This window comes from Bufo bufo, chromosome 6 (assembly GCF_905171765.1).
Source record: "Bufo bufo chromosome 6, aBufBuf1.1, whole genome shotgun sequence".
NCBI lineage: Eukaryota > Metazoa > Chordata > Amphibia > Anura > Bufonidae > Bufo > Bufo bufo.
This window is the reverse complement of record NC_053394.1, coordinates 402,109,814-402,122,482: the sequence shown is the minus strand read 5'-3', so window position 1 is coordinate 402,122,482 and position 12,669 is coordinate 402,109,814. Positions and strand designations below refer to the sequence as shown.

At 41.9% G+C, this 12,669-nt stretch overlaps 1 protein-coding gene and 1 long non-coding RNA gene across 2 annotated transcripts; both read right to left on the bottom strand.

The window, feature by feature from the left end:
• Positions 1–4,010: 4,010 nt before the first annotated feature.
• Positions 4,011–11,576, bottom strand: LOC121005773 (oocyte zinc finger protein XlCOF6.1-like). Its single transcript, XM_040438539.1, has 3 exons — positions 11,527–11,576; positions 5,204–6,310; positions 4,011–4,078 (listed from the first exon to the last, which is right to left on the bottom strand). Exons 1-3 carry the CDS (start codon positions 11,558–11,560, stop codon positions 4,011–4,013), a joined length of 1,209 nt encoding a protein of 402 aa, XP_040294473.1. The 5' UTR covers positions 11,561–11,576.
• Positions 11,577–11,593: 17 nt separating this feature from the next.
• On the bottom strand, positions 11,594–12,099 carry LOC121004562. The gene is made up of 3 exons (XR_005779759.1): positions 12,042–12,099; positions 11,733–11,912; positions 11,594–11,650 (listed from the first exon to the last, which is right to left on the bottom strand). It is a non-coding gene; the product is annotated as an uncharacterized LOC121004562 (long non-coding RNA).
• Positions 12,100–12,669: the final 570 nt, after the last annotated feature.

Here is a 12,669-nt window from a genome sequence, read left to right as displayed (position 1 = left end):
AAGAAAAGGACAGATCCTTATCACACAGCTGGTTGGTACAGGAAGGAAGATGACCTGAAAGTCCCTTTCAATCCATAAGCTTCATATAGAACCATCTTTTCAGAGATTGTTTTGGTTCTTCTAACCCACCTTCTAGGAAACCCGCGGGCAAATCAGAGATTCCCGCTCTGAGATATAAAGGTTCTCAGGCACCCTGTATTATCTTTTAGTCGTATTTGTAATCAGATGATGCGTAAAATAGTACTGATTATCAATATCAACTATATTTCTTGATTGGACTTACGGGATATGGAGAAATGGGCAAAGCAAAGATTCTGCCAGATTTTCTCCCTATGGGGCAAAGGACTGCCCCTGTTCCAATTACACAAGGCTGGACCTGAACGTGTCATAACCACTCCCCGCTTCAGAGTGGGTAAAAACAGTGACACACTCAGGTCCTGCGTCCTTCTTCTACCATCTGACGTCGACTAACATCACGACCGCCCGCTGGACACGGGCACACCCCACCATCTTGGATTATTCTACAAAGACTTTGCATTTTACTGGACTTTACCACGGTAATCCTGAATTTACAGACATTCTATTCCCTTCCACCTCTTACCTATTTCTATCCAAACCAATCTGTTCAACTGGCAGGTATATTTATCTGTCAGCTTTAATGTATATATTTTTTGTGTATAGTTTTAGAATAAAAACTAACGATTTCATCGTTCCAGTTTTGCCCTTGTTACTTGATGACCTGATCTATGCTAAGAACTCTGTCCTCAGAAGACATACTACCAAATTGTTTTATTTTTATAAATTGTTAATTTACTAGCTAGGTTGCAAATAACCGTTTCGTCCCTTTAGGATTAGCTAGCCGGGGTCTCTTCGCCCCGATTCAATACGAAGAGTGGTGGCAGCAAATTAATTGGATTTCCAGCGTGAAATCAGTAATTTTATTTTTACCGATTGTACATACAATCGTGATTGTATCCTGTCTGGGCCCACCAACCAATCTTAAACGTCTTCTGTGCTCACAGTGGATTCGCCTCCAGAAGTCTCTAGTGAAAACCTGTATGGCAACTGTGGCTTAGTACGACGGGATTGGCGGGTGGTTGTCACATGCCTATGCTTTGGAGAAATTGTTTCTTGGCAAAGCTCATTGTACGTGTTCCACTGCATTTTTGTAGGCCAAGGTCTCCTTACTAGACATTTGTAACTTGGCATTGTGAGGCACACATTCTACATTTGTGAAACACTATAGACTGGACATCCACGCTAACAGCTCAACCTTTGGCACTAGAATGTTGTCTGCAGTTCTTCAGTGAAATCCCCCCTTCCATATTATCTATGTAAATCCCAGGATGAAGTAGGAAAGTGAAAATTCTACCTACAAGTAAAACTCGAAAAATTAGAATATTGCGCAAAAGTACATTTATTTCAGTAATGCAAATTAAAAGAAATTGCATTAATGCAGCTTAAAATTAGAATTTGGTTAAAAGGTTCAATATTCTAGGCTCAAAGTGTCACACTCTAGTCAGCTAATTAATCCATACCCCCTAAGCAAAGGGTACCTCAAAATTGTGACTTTAGGGTTTCATAACTGTAAGCCATAATCATCCAATTTATAACAAATAAAGGCTTGAAATATCTCGCTTTGCATGTAATGAGTCTATCTCATATATTAGTTTCACCTTTTAAGTTGCATTACTGAAATAAATGAATTTTGCACGGTATTAAATTTTTTAGAGTTTCACCTGTATAGCCTGCTACAGAACAAATCCTTAAACATTTGCTTTCTTTTCTCTTTACACTTTCAAATTCTCCATCTGTTAACAATACTACAACTTGTTTCTGTCTCATCAGAAACCACATATCCATTCCTCAACTTTCCCTTTCACACCATTTAATTTTATCCAAGTACCATTACTGTCCTTCCATCTAGTCAGACTCACAAACATCCTTCCTTTGGTATTTCTGCTTTCTATGTTATCTTTCTGCAGTGGTTATCTTTCACTATTTCTGCAGCGGTAATGCCCCATCCTGATCCCAGAACGGTGTATCTGGACACCCTTGGATCCATGTGCACCCATGGTGATCAGACTTTTCTGGGAAAGGGACAAGTCACAAAAGTGAAATCCTCTTAGGGAGATCACAAAGCACCTGTCACGGAACCATGAACCAGACGTACAACAAGAGATAAGTGAAAATAAGAAGGCTTTATTGAAAATAAAGCTGTAAAGCAAAAGTCCAAACAGATGGTGAAACCGAGCAGAGTCTTTGCGAAGCCAGAGGTCAGGAACCAGAAGGGTAGTCAGACGAAGCCAGGATCAGGAACCAGCAGGGTAGTCAGACGAAGCCAGGATCAGGAACCAGCAGGGTAGTCAGACGAAGCCAGGATCAAGAACCAGAAGCAGCAGCAGTCTTAGAAGCATGTGAACACAAGAGGACCAAGCAAGGAACTGAAGCCACAGACCTCCTATATATATGAGCTAGGCATCCAGCTCCTCCCAGTGGGAAGGAGGAGCCGCAGGGTGGAAGGCTACAAGAAACGCAGAAACCAAGATGGCCGCCAGCACATGTCAAACGAAGGAGAACAGCAAGAAGGTAAGACCATGACAGCACCATGATCAGGTGCCTGTTCATTATAGAGGAGACCACAAAGCCCCAATTGTCCCTTGAAAAAACATTGTGTTCCTGGGCGAGCCCCTGAAAGGGGTTTTCTGAGTTTTTAATACTGATGACCTATCCTCAGGATGGGTCATCAGTATCTGACTGGTGGTGGTCCGACACCCGGAACCCCCACTGATCAGCCATTTGAGAAGGCGACGGTGCTCCTGTGAGTGCCGTGTCCTTCTCTCTGCTTTTCCTAGGCCAAGTGACAACATGTTCATCGGTCATGTGACCTAGGAGCAGATCACCAGACACAGCACACATGGTGTGTGTGCAGTCAGACCTCTTATGAGACAATCCAAGAACTTTACCTTATCTCAAGCTTTCCTTTACAAACTACAATTACAATCCATCCAATAACATTGTGCTGTGTGAGAAACAAAGACATGTGTCCTTATAGCATGCCAATTTACCAAGCAGAAGTTCATAGACACATCCTGTGTCTAAGGAGGATTAAGAACTTTAACTATTCTTGTTCTTAGGCCTCTTGCACATGAACATTTTTTTTTTCGTTTCCGTTCTGTTTTTCTGCGTTTAATGGGTCCGCAAAAAAAAAAAAACGGAAGGTACTCCGTATGCCTTCCATTTCCGTTCAAAGATAGAACATGTCCTATTATTTTCCGTATAATGGACAAGGATAGTACTGTTCTATCAGGGGCCAGCTGTTCACTTCAGCAAAAAAACAGAATGCACACGGACGTCATCTGTATTTTTTGCTGATCCGTTTTTTGCAGACCGCAAAATACTGAAAAAGCCATACGGTCGTGTGCAAAAGGCCTAACTTTGTCACCCTTGTGCCCCATCAGTTCCCTACAGGCAGTGGAATCCGCTATGTGGTACAGCAGCAAATGCACTGCAAGCAACTTGGCCAGGTGGGAGTTCAGTTTGCACACAGGTGGATTACTGAGTGTGTATGGTTCTTTCCTTCCCACACGGTCTACTCGATGGGTAATTTTCTGATGATCCATTCCCTTTATATTTTCCTCTAGACACATTGTGCATCACAGTTACCTCACACCTGTAACATGTTTTAGAGTGGGCAGAGTTCTTCTATCACACCGTCATAGATACCAGGAGATGTATTCATATCTTTCATACCAAAATTACAGACTCTTTCTCAGTTGGTTTGTTCTCAAGTACCAGCTATCCCTGTATTACATGTATTTGATCTACTTAATAAGCAGCATGGGCAACATTATACTTGTATATTGCTACATGATGAGATGGACAGGAGACTCAACGGCATAATATGGTTAATATTAATGTGCCCAAATGAATGGATTTGTTTCTAAAACAGAAAATGTCCTAGAAAAAAGTCTAGGATCCACAGTGTAATTCTCCTCTCACACGTTATATCAGTTCTCGCTTAACTCCATAGGTTCTAAGATGTTACCTTCAAGTCTAAAGGGTAAAGAAAATAGGCCTAACCACAAGGATATGGTTTATAGTCAAATATTTATTAATGAGTAACAAGTCTTGAGATGCTGTTCTATATCTTAATGTGAAATATTCTATGCACATGTTGGATCTACAACTGTGTTATCTGGAGTCTATTAGTTTTATTGATAACAGAGGTCTAGTTATAATTGCAGACATTTCTTTGGCTACATTCACATCATCAGTAACCTGATCCAGCAGAGAACAGCCTGCTGAAGTTCTCAGGATCTGGCATTTCCAGATACTGATGCTCACTTCCGGACCCAATAGACTATAATGGGATACAGCCGGCCAAAAAATGTTGCATGCAGTGGTTTTTATCCACCTGAAACCTGCCACCCATGGCTAAAGCTAAAGCAGATCCTCACCAGATGACATTATAGTCTTTGGGGTTTGGTGGTGAACAACAGCATTGGGGACTGCCAGATCTGGTCAACTCAGATAGAATGTTTCTGGATCCGGCATTTCCAGATACTGATACTCACTGCCGGACCCCATAGACTATAATGGGTTCCAGCTGGCAAAAAAATGTTGCATGTAATGTTTTTTGTCCACCTGAAACCTGGCACTCATGGCTAAAGCTAAAGCAGATCCTCACTAGATGCCATTATAGTCTATGGGGTCCAGCGGTGAACAATAGCATCGGGCAATGCCAGATCTGGTGAACTCTGTTTCTGCCGTGGCAGCCTGCCAGATCAAGTTACCGGTGATGTCAACGTACCCTTAATCATCACATAGTGCTGTAAATTGCCTTCCCTTTGTCTTGAATTACATTTACCTTTACTTAATGTTTGAATTTTTTCTGTGTACTATTCATCAATAAAAAGAGCTCAAAAAAAGATGACTTTCCTGAGTTTTAAAAATGTGATTTGTCTCTGAAACATTTCCTTCCTTTTGGACAATTTATCTTTGATGTGCAATAAGAGCGACTTTTGGTTAAAACACTTTCCACATACATTACCTCAAAAAGGTTTCTCCCCTTTATGACTTCTCAGATGTTTAACAAGATTTGATTTATCAGTAAAACATTTCCCACATTCCGAGCATAAATATGGTTTCTCCCCTGTGTGAATTCTCTGATGTGTAACAAGATGTGATTTTTCTGTAAAACATTTTCCACATTCTGGACAAGAAAACAGCTTCTCTCCTGTGTGAATTCTCTGATGTTTAACAAGACTTGTTTTAACTATAAAACACTTTCCACATTCTGGACAAGAAAATGGCTTCTCCCCTGTATGAATTCTCTGATGTATAACAAGATATGGTTTATGTGTGAAACTTTTTCCACATTCTGAACAAGAAAGTCTCTTCTCTCCAGTGTGAGTTCTTTGATGACAAACAAGGGTTGACTTCTGAGTAAAACATTTCCCACATTCTGAACACGAAAAAGGCTTCTCCCCCGTGTGAGTTACTTGATGTCTAACAAGATCAGATTTCTGGATAAAATATTTTCCACACTCTGTACATAAATATGGTTTCTCTCCTGTGTGACTTCTTTTATGTATAACAAGATACGACTTATCTGTAAAACATTTCCCACATTCTGAACATGAATATGGCTTCTCCCCTGTATGATTTTTATGATGATTAAGAAGATTAGTTTTACAACTAAAAGATTTTCCACATTCTGAACAAGAAAATGGTTTCTCCCCTCTGTGAGTTCTTTGATGGTAAACAAGTGTTGATTTGTGAGTAAAACATTTCCCACATTCCGGACACGAAAATGGTTTCTCCCCTGTGTGAGTTTTCTTATGCCTAACTAGATCTGATTTCTGGTTAAAATATTTCCCACATTCTGTACATGAAAATGGTTTCGACCCAGTGTGACTCCTCTCATGTCTAAGAAAATGTGATTTATCTGTAAAACATTTCCCACATTCTGGACATGAATATGGCTTCTCCCCTGTGTGAATTCTCTGATGTATAAGGAGAGAAGATTTATGTTTAAAAAAATTTCCACATTCCAAACATGAAAACAGCTTCTCCTCTGTTTGATGTTCAACAGCCATTTTGTGGCCTTTCTGTTCCTTTGCAGTCTGTGATAAATCAGAGGTTTGGACATATTTAAAAGAATCACATGATGAATTTTTGCTGAGAAGACCTGAGGGTACATCTGGGATTATGGCACGTTCTTCACTTGTATTTTGTGTGATAGAATAATCCTCTGTTTTAAAATCTGAAGATGTCACATGTCCTTCTGAGATTCTGGTACAGTCCTCTGAAAACAACAAAATTATTTTGATTATTTTTGAATAATATAACCTTAACATTATAGTAGTTATAACATTTCTATTCAATATTCAACTGATTGTGGCAATGGAGACAAATCAGATCACTGTCTAAGGATCATGCACTCCATCGTATCCGTATATCGGTCCACAAACCACAAAATACAGATATCTTCCACGTGTATTCCACAATTTTCTCACTTCCATCAATAGAAATGGCTACTTTTTGTTTTTGGTGAGAAGAATAGGACATGTTCTATAGTTAGCAGAACGGACATATGGATGCAGAGAGCACATGGATGTCATTATTATTATTTGAATAAGTCTATTTGCTATCCACCAAAAAATGGGATAGCACATGGATGGAAAATAGCACTATATTATATAAGCATTATATAGTGGCACTATTTACATGTCTGATGTGTAGTTTTGTTTATTTGTACTGTTATCATTATTTCTCTACTAATTTATAAGGACTTTGCATCTAGCAGTGAATGTGCTGTACATGCGCATGCCTGACCTGCCGCTCTTTTCATTTTGGGAGTCTCTAAGGGGGTAATATACCCATTCTCGTGATCAGTGGAGGTCCCAGCATAGGACCCCCATGATCTAATAGTTATCCCCGATCCTGTATAACTGGAATACCCCCTTAACAAATATTGTATAGATGGAGGATGGACCCTCAGAATCAATTCCCACGGTAGGCCACACTCAACACTGCTGATACCTGGTTTCTCAGGTGCTCCTAAGTTGCCACCGCTACAGACAGTGAAGGTGGGGTGCTCCTGAGAATCCACCCACACAAAGACAGTTCAGGGGGTTCTCCTGAGAGGCAACCCCCCACAGATAGTGTAGGGGGGTAATAGAGCTCTTTAATGTAGTGGGGGAGGAGATACCACCAAAAACCAGAACTGGCCCTGCTGGACATAATTTTTGTCTAGCTACTTTTGAAAGCTAGATGAGTGATGTTCAGAATTATGGCAGGAATATAATTAATATAATAAACAAAAAATGGAACTGGAATAGTGGATTTAGCCTTTTTGAGGTGTAAACACTTACTTTATAGTTATAAAAATTCTGGCTAGAAGGTTACCCTAGAGCCCCAAATAACAGACAGGTGGGCAAACTGGACAGTACAACTTTAATCCAAATTGTTAGCTGTACAGGGGCCTGCAGTGTATTTCAGTTTATTGACGCTGATAAGGCATTTGATCGAGTACACTGGGATTTCCTCTATGTGACCTTGGAGAAACATGGTTTGATGGGGTTAATATTTATGCTATTCTGGCATTATATGAGGCACCGAGTCTGATGGATTCCTGTTATGGTCAAATACCAGACATTTGTATTCTTTAAGCCGTAATCCATTGGGGCTGCGAAGAATGAGATGTGGAGCCTAAGGGATGACCTGGTAGTCACTCCTAACCCACTATGTGGAGGAACCATATGAACTCTGTTGCAGGATGACCGCCAGGCCACAGCCTCCAGAATAATTATAGATTAGCAGCAGCACTAATACACTGCTCAAAAAAATAAAGGGAACACTTAAACAACACAATGTAACTCCAAGTCAATCACACTTCTGTGAAATCTAACTGTCCACTTAGGAAGCAACACTGAGTGACAATCAATTTCACATGCTGTTGTGCAAATGGGATAGACAACAGGGTGGAAATTATAGGCAATTAGCAAGACACCCCTAATAAAGGAGTGGTTCTGCAGGTGGTGACCACAGACCATTTCTCAGTTCCTACGCTTCCTAGCTGATGTTTTGGTCACTTTTGAATGCTGGCGGTGCTTTCACTCTAGTGGTAGCATGAGACGGAGTCTACAACCCACACAAGTGGCTCAGGTAGTGAAGCTTATCCAGGAATGCACATCAATGCGAGCTGTGGCAAGAAGGTTTGCTGTGTCTGTCAGCGTAGTATCGAGAGCATGGAGGCGCTACCAGGAGACAGGCCAGTACATCAGGAGACGTGGAGGAGGCCGTAGGAGAGCAACAACCCAGCAGCAGGACCGCTACCTCCTCCTTTGTGCAAGGAGGAACAGGAGGAGCACTACCAGAGCCCTGAAAAATTACCTCCAGCAGGCCACAAATGTGCATGTGTCTGCTCAAACGGTCAGAAACAGACTCCATGAGGGTGATATGAGGGCCCGACGTCCACAGGTGGGGGTTGTGCTTACAGCCCAACAACGTGCAGGACGTTTGGCATTTGCCAGAGAACACCAAGATTGGCAAATTCGCCACTGGCGCCCTGTGCTCTTCACAGATGAAAGCAGGTTCACACTGAGCACATGTGACAGACGTGACAGAGTCTGGAGACACCGTGGAGAACGTTCTGCTGCCTGCAACATCCTCCAGCATGACCGGTTTGGCATTGGGTCAGTAATGGTGTGGGGTGGCATTTCTTTGGAGGGCTGCACAGCCCTCCATGTGCTCGCCAGAGGTAGCCTGACTGCCATTAGGTACCGAGATGAGATCCTCAGACCCCTTGTGAGAACATATGCTGGTGCGGTTGGCCCTGGGTTCCTCCTAATGCAAGACAATGCTAGACCTCATGTGGCTGGAGTGTGTCAGCAGTTCCTGCAAGACGAAGGCATTGATGCTATGGACTGGCCCGCCCGTTCCTCAGACCTGAATCCAATTGAGCACATCTGGGACATCATGTCTCGCTCTATCCACCAACGTCACGTTGCACCACAGACTGTCCAGGAGTTGGCAGATGCTTTAGTCCAGGTCTGGGAGGAGATCCCTCAGGAGACCGTCCGCCACCTCATCAGGAGCATGCACAGGCGTTGTAGGGAGGTCATACAGGCACGTGGAGGCCACACACACTACTGAGCCTCATTTTGACTTGTTTTAAGGACATTACATCAAAGTTGGATCAGCCTGTAGTGTGTTTTTCCACTTTAATTTTGAGTGTGACTCCAAATCCAAACCTCCATGGGTTGAAAAATTTGATTTCCATTTTTAAATTTTTGTGTGATTTTGTTGTCAGCACATTCAACTATGTAAAGAACAAAGTATTTCAGAAGAATATTTAATTAACTAGGATGTGTTATTTTTGTGTTCCCTTTATTTTTTTGAGCAGTGTACAATAGCAGAGGAGTCAGTAAAGGAGCAAAGGACAAGATGGGAGCATGGTCAGTAACCAAGCCGTGGTCAGAATCAGGATCTAACATTGTAATCAATAGCGACACACAAGAACAGGAGCCAGGAAAACAAAAGAACTTACCAATGCATGGAAGGACAATAACATGATAATAAAAAGGTCCCCATGGTGCAGGAACTAGAGCAGCAGTGATGAAGGCCTATGTCTGCTTAGCAACTGAACATGGCTGCATGACTGCACTTCGCCATAAATTAGGCACATCCTCCAGGATTGCAGGGGATCAAAACCCACACAGCTCCCACCGTCTTAAATCTCCACCTTTGGGTCTCATTGACCGAAGAAACTGTCTAACATAAATACTGTTTTTTTTACCCATGGCAACCAATTACAACATAGATTTCATTTCCTATTCTGCTCATGAAGAATGACAGTGTCGGGACATTCCTCCCTGAAGCTTATTATTCAACCTCAGTCTTGCCAAGCCTTGCTCATCACCCTTGATTCCCCACACCTGGTACTTCCCTAGTCAAGCCCCTTGCACTCCAGCTTGCTGATTATTGAGCTCCTGAGCCTTGATCAAGCTTCTCCTCATCTGCTGCTCTTGCTACTATTGTAAGTCCACTGCTGACCAGGAATTGACTACCGACTTCTCTTCTGCTTTGTCCCTACCTACTGAACTGCTACCACCGTTGCCCATCCGGATTGTCTGACCACGCTTACTGCCACCTGCCCTGACCCACCGCCTGCCAACCGACTACGCCTCTGCCAGACTTCCTGCACCTACTACCTGCCTGCGGTCCTTGCCACTGGGCTCCACTCCTACCTCCAGCCAGCTGTCCTCTGACTCAGGTGAGCCTGTAGGATTGTTACAGACAGTTTTTCTTTTAGACAGCCTTGATAAATCTTCCCCAATGAACTCTTATTTGGAAGGTGATACTTGTTTTTCCTGCTTGCCGTGAAGATTGTTGTGATAATGATGATCTATTATCTAGTTCTCTTTCTCCTAGAACCTGGTGACCACCAATCCTGACACTCATAGCTCTGACTTTCAATACTCCACCTCTTATTTGTGTATATGTCCCCACGTTCTGTATTCTGTTAGCACACAGGAACTTGATATAAGTCTAATAGGAGCCGCTGGTTCTTCAATCTCAAAACTGCTCGTATACTTTTTCTGACAACAGACGATGAAGAAATAGGCACTCGGTGGAAAGATCTGGAATCTGACATCCAGATTTTAAATCCGCAGAATGTTAAATTATGAAATTAACATGTTGGGGGTGAAATCCACAGTAAATCCTCAACATTTCCACACCAAATTCTACATGGTACGCTGCAGATTCTTCACTGCACACAGAACATGGATTTCACCCAATGCATTAGAAAGAATAAAATTCACAGTGGACTGACTATAAATTGACAAGTTGTAGATTTTATTTCCACACCTCATGTCAGCTTATGTTGTAGATTATTATTCTGTGAGGATTTCCACACATGAAATAGCATTTTGGCTCAACGGGTGAATGTATAGCTGCTGAACAGATTATATTACATATCTAATTGAATATTCTATAGAAATTCAGTTTTGACAATCTATACATACAAATAATGAGATGCTGTGTGTATTTAGTCATGTGTGTACGTAGCAAGGTATTTCAGTGGTTTTTTCCCCTTCAATTTCTTGTAATGTATTTGGTAAGTGGTGCCAGGTACCTGGCCGCTTCCTGAGGTGTGATGTAACAGTACATGTGTACTGCACACTGAAGACCTTTAGGAGAGGCCGGGAAGGTATAAAAAAATCTAGCATGTAACAAAGAGGTTAGATCCATTAAAGACATCATCAGGGTAAGATGTGTCTTACTACTACCACTTCACTTTGTATCATATGGGTATGGACGTGGTGCCACGTTGGAATCTGGAATCTGACGGAGAGCTGGGTCATTTGTCCGCAGCTTTGGTGACAGGTACTTTACTCTGTATGTTATCTTTTGTATATATGTTTTATCATAGTTCAGTAAATATTTTATGCAAAAAAGCCTTGTTAAGCCTATTTATTCCCAGGTCTTAGAATTCACAGTAATGCAGTCTATTACCTGGTGATGTAAGCAGCTGGTGATCCTCCATCATGACGTCCTTGTACAGATCTTTGTGTCCTTCCAAAAACTCCCACTCCTCCATGGAGAAATAGACGGTGACATCCTGAAACCTTATAGGAACCTGAAAACACAATGATGCAGTCATCACCCAGATCTCTTCATAACAGTACTGTTTAATTTCCCAGCATTCCCAGCAGTGTCACCTCTCCAGTCAGCAGCTCAATCATCTTGTTAGTGAGTTCCAGGATCTTCTCTATATTGATTTCCTCATGTATTAGGGGATGAGGTGGAGGCCCCATGATTGGGCTCAGGGTTCTTCCGCATCCTTCAGACACAGGGGCCTGACAGAGCTCACCAGATGTCTTTTTCACTACTGTGTAGTCCTGGTTATGGAGAGACACAGTAATAAATATCACTCCATACATTTCCAGAGTCTTTCACCTCTCAAATCATGTCCTTCTGTTAGTAACATTGATAAGATGAGGTAATTTGACATCATCAGAATCTCTCACCTCTCCAGTAAGCCGGAAGAGGATCTCTAGGGTGAGATTTATTATACTCTCTGCCATCTTGTCTCTGTCCCTATCCATCCTTGATGCGTCAATCAGGAGAAGGATCTTATATAGAAGATATCCACTGTGCAGATCCTATATTGTAGGAACCTGAATGGAAAGGAGATGAGATGATGTAAAAATCCAACAAAATCCCATGTAAAGTACAAATACTGGAGGTAATCAGAGGAGATATCAGAGGAGATAGTACTTTGAATACATGTTCCATGTGCTTTCCGCATCCGTATGTCCATTACGCAATAGATAGATCATGTCCTTACCTTTTCTGCAAAGTGCGGACTTATTCAAGTTGAGTCTGCAATAAAATGGCACACAGACTGCATCCGCATTTTGCAGATCCGTGGTTTGCAGATCGCAAAAACAGGAGTTAAAAGCAAATATAGATAGTATTGTAGATATTCAGAAATACACGGAACTCAAGGTGGAAACATCAGCAATCAACGGAACCTGGTAATGGTCAATGTGTCTACATCTCAGGACTCCACAATAAAGCCTCATTCACAAATGAATGTTTTTCAGTGATTGTGAGCCAAAACCAGGATTGAAGCCTCTACAGACATAAGGGAAG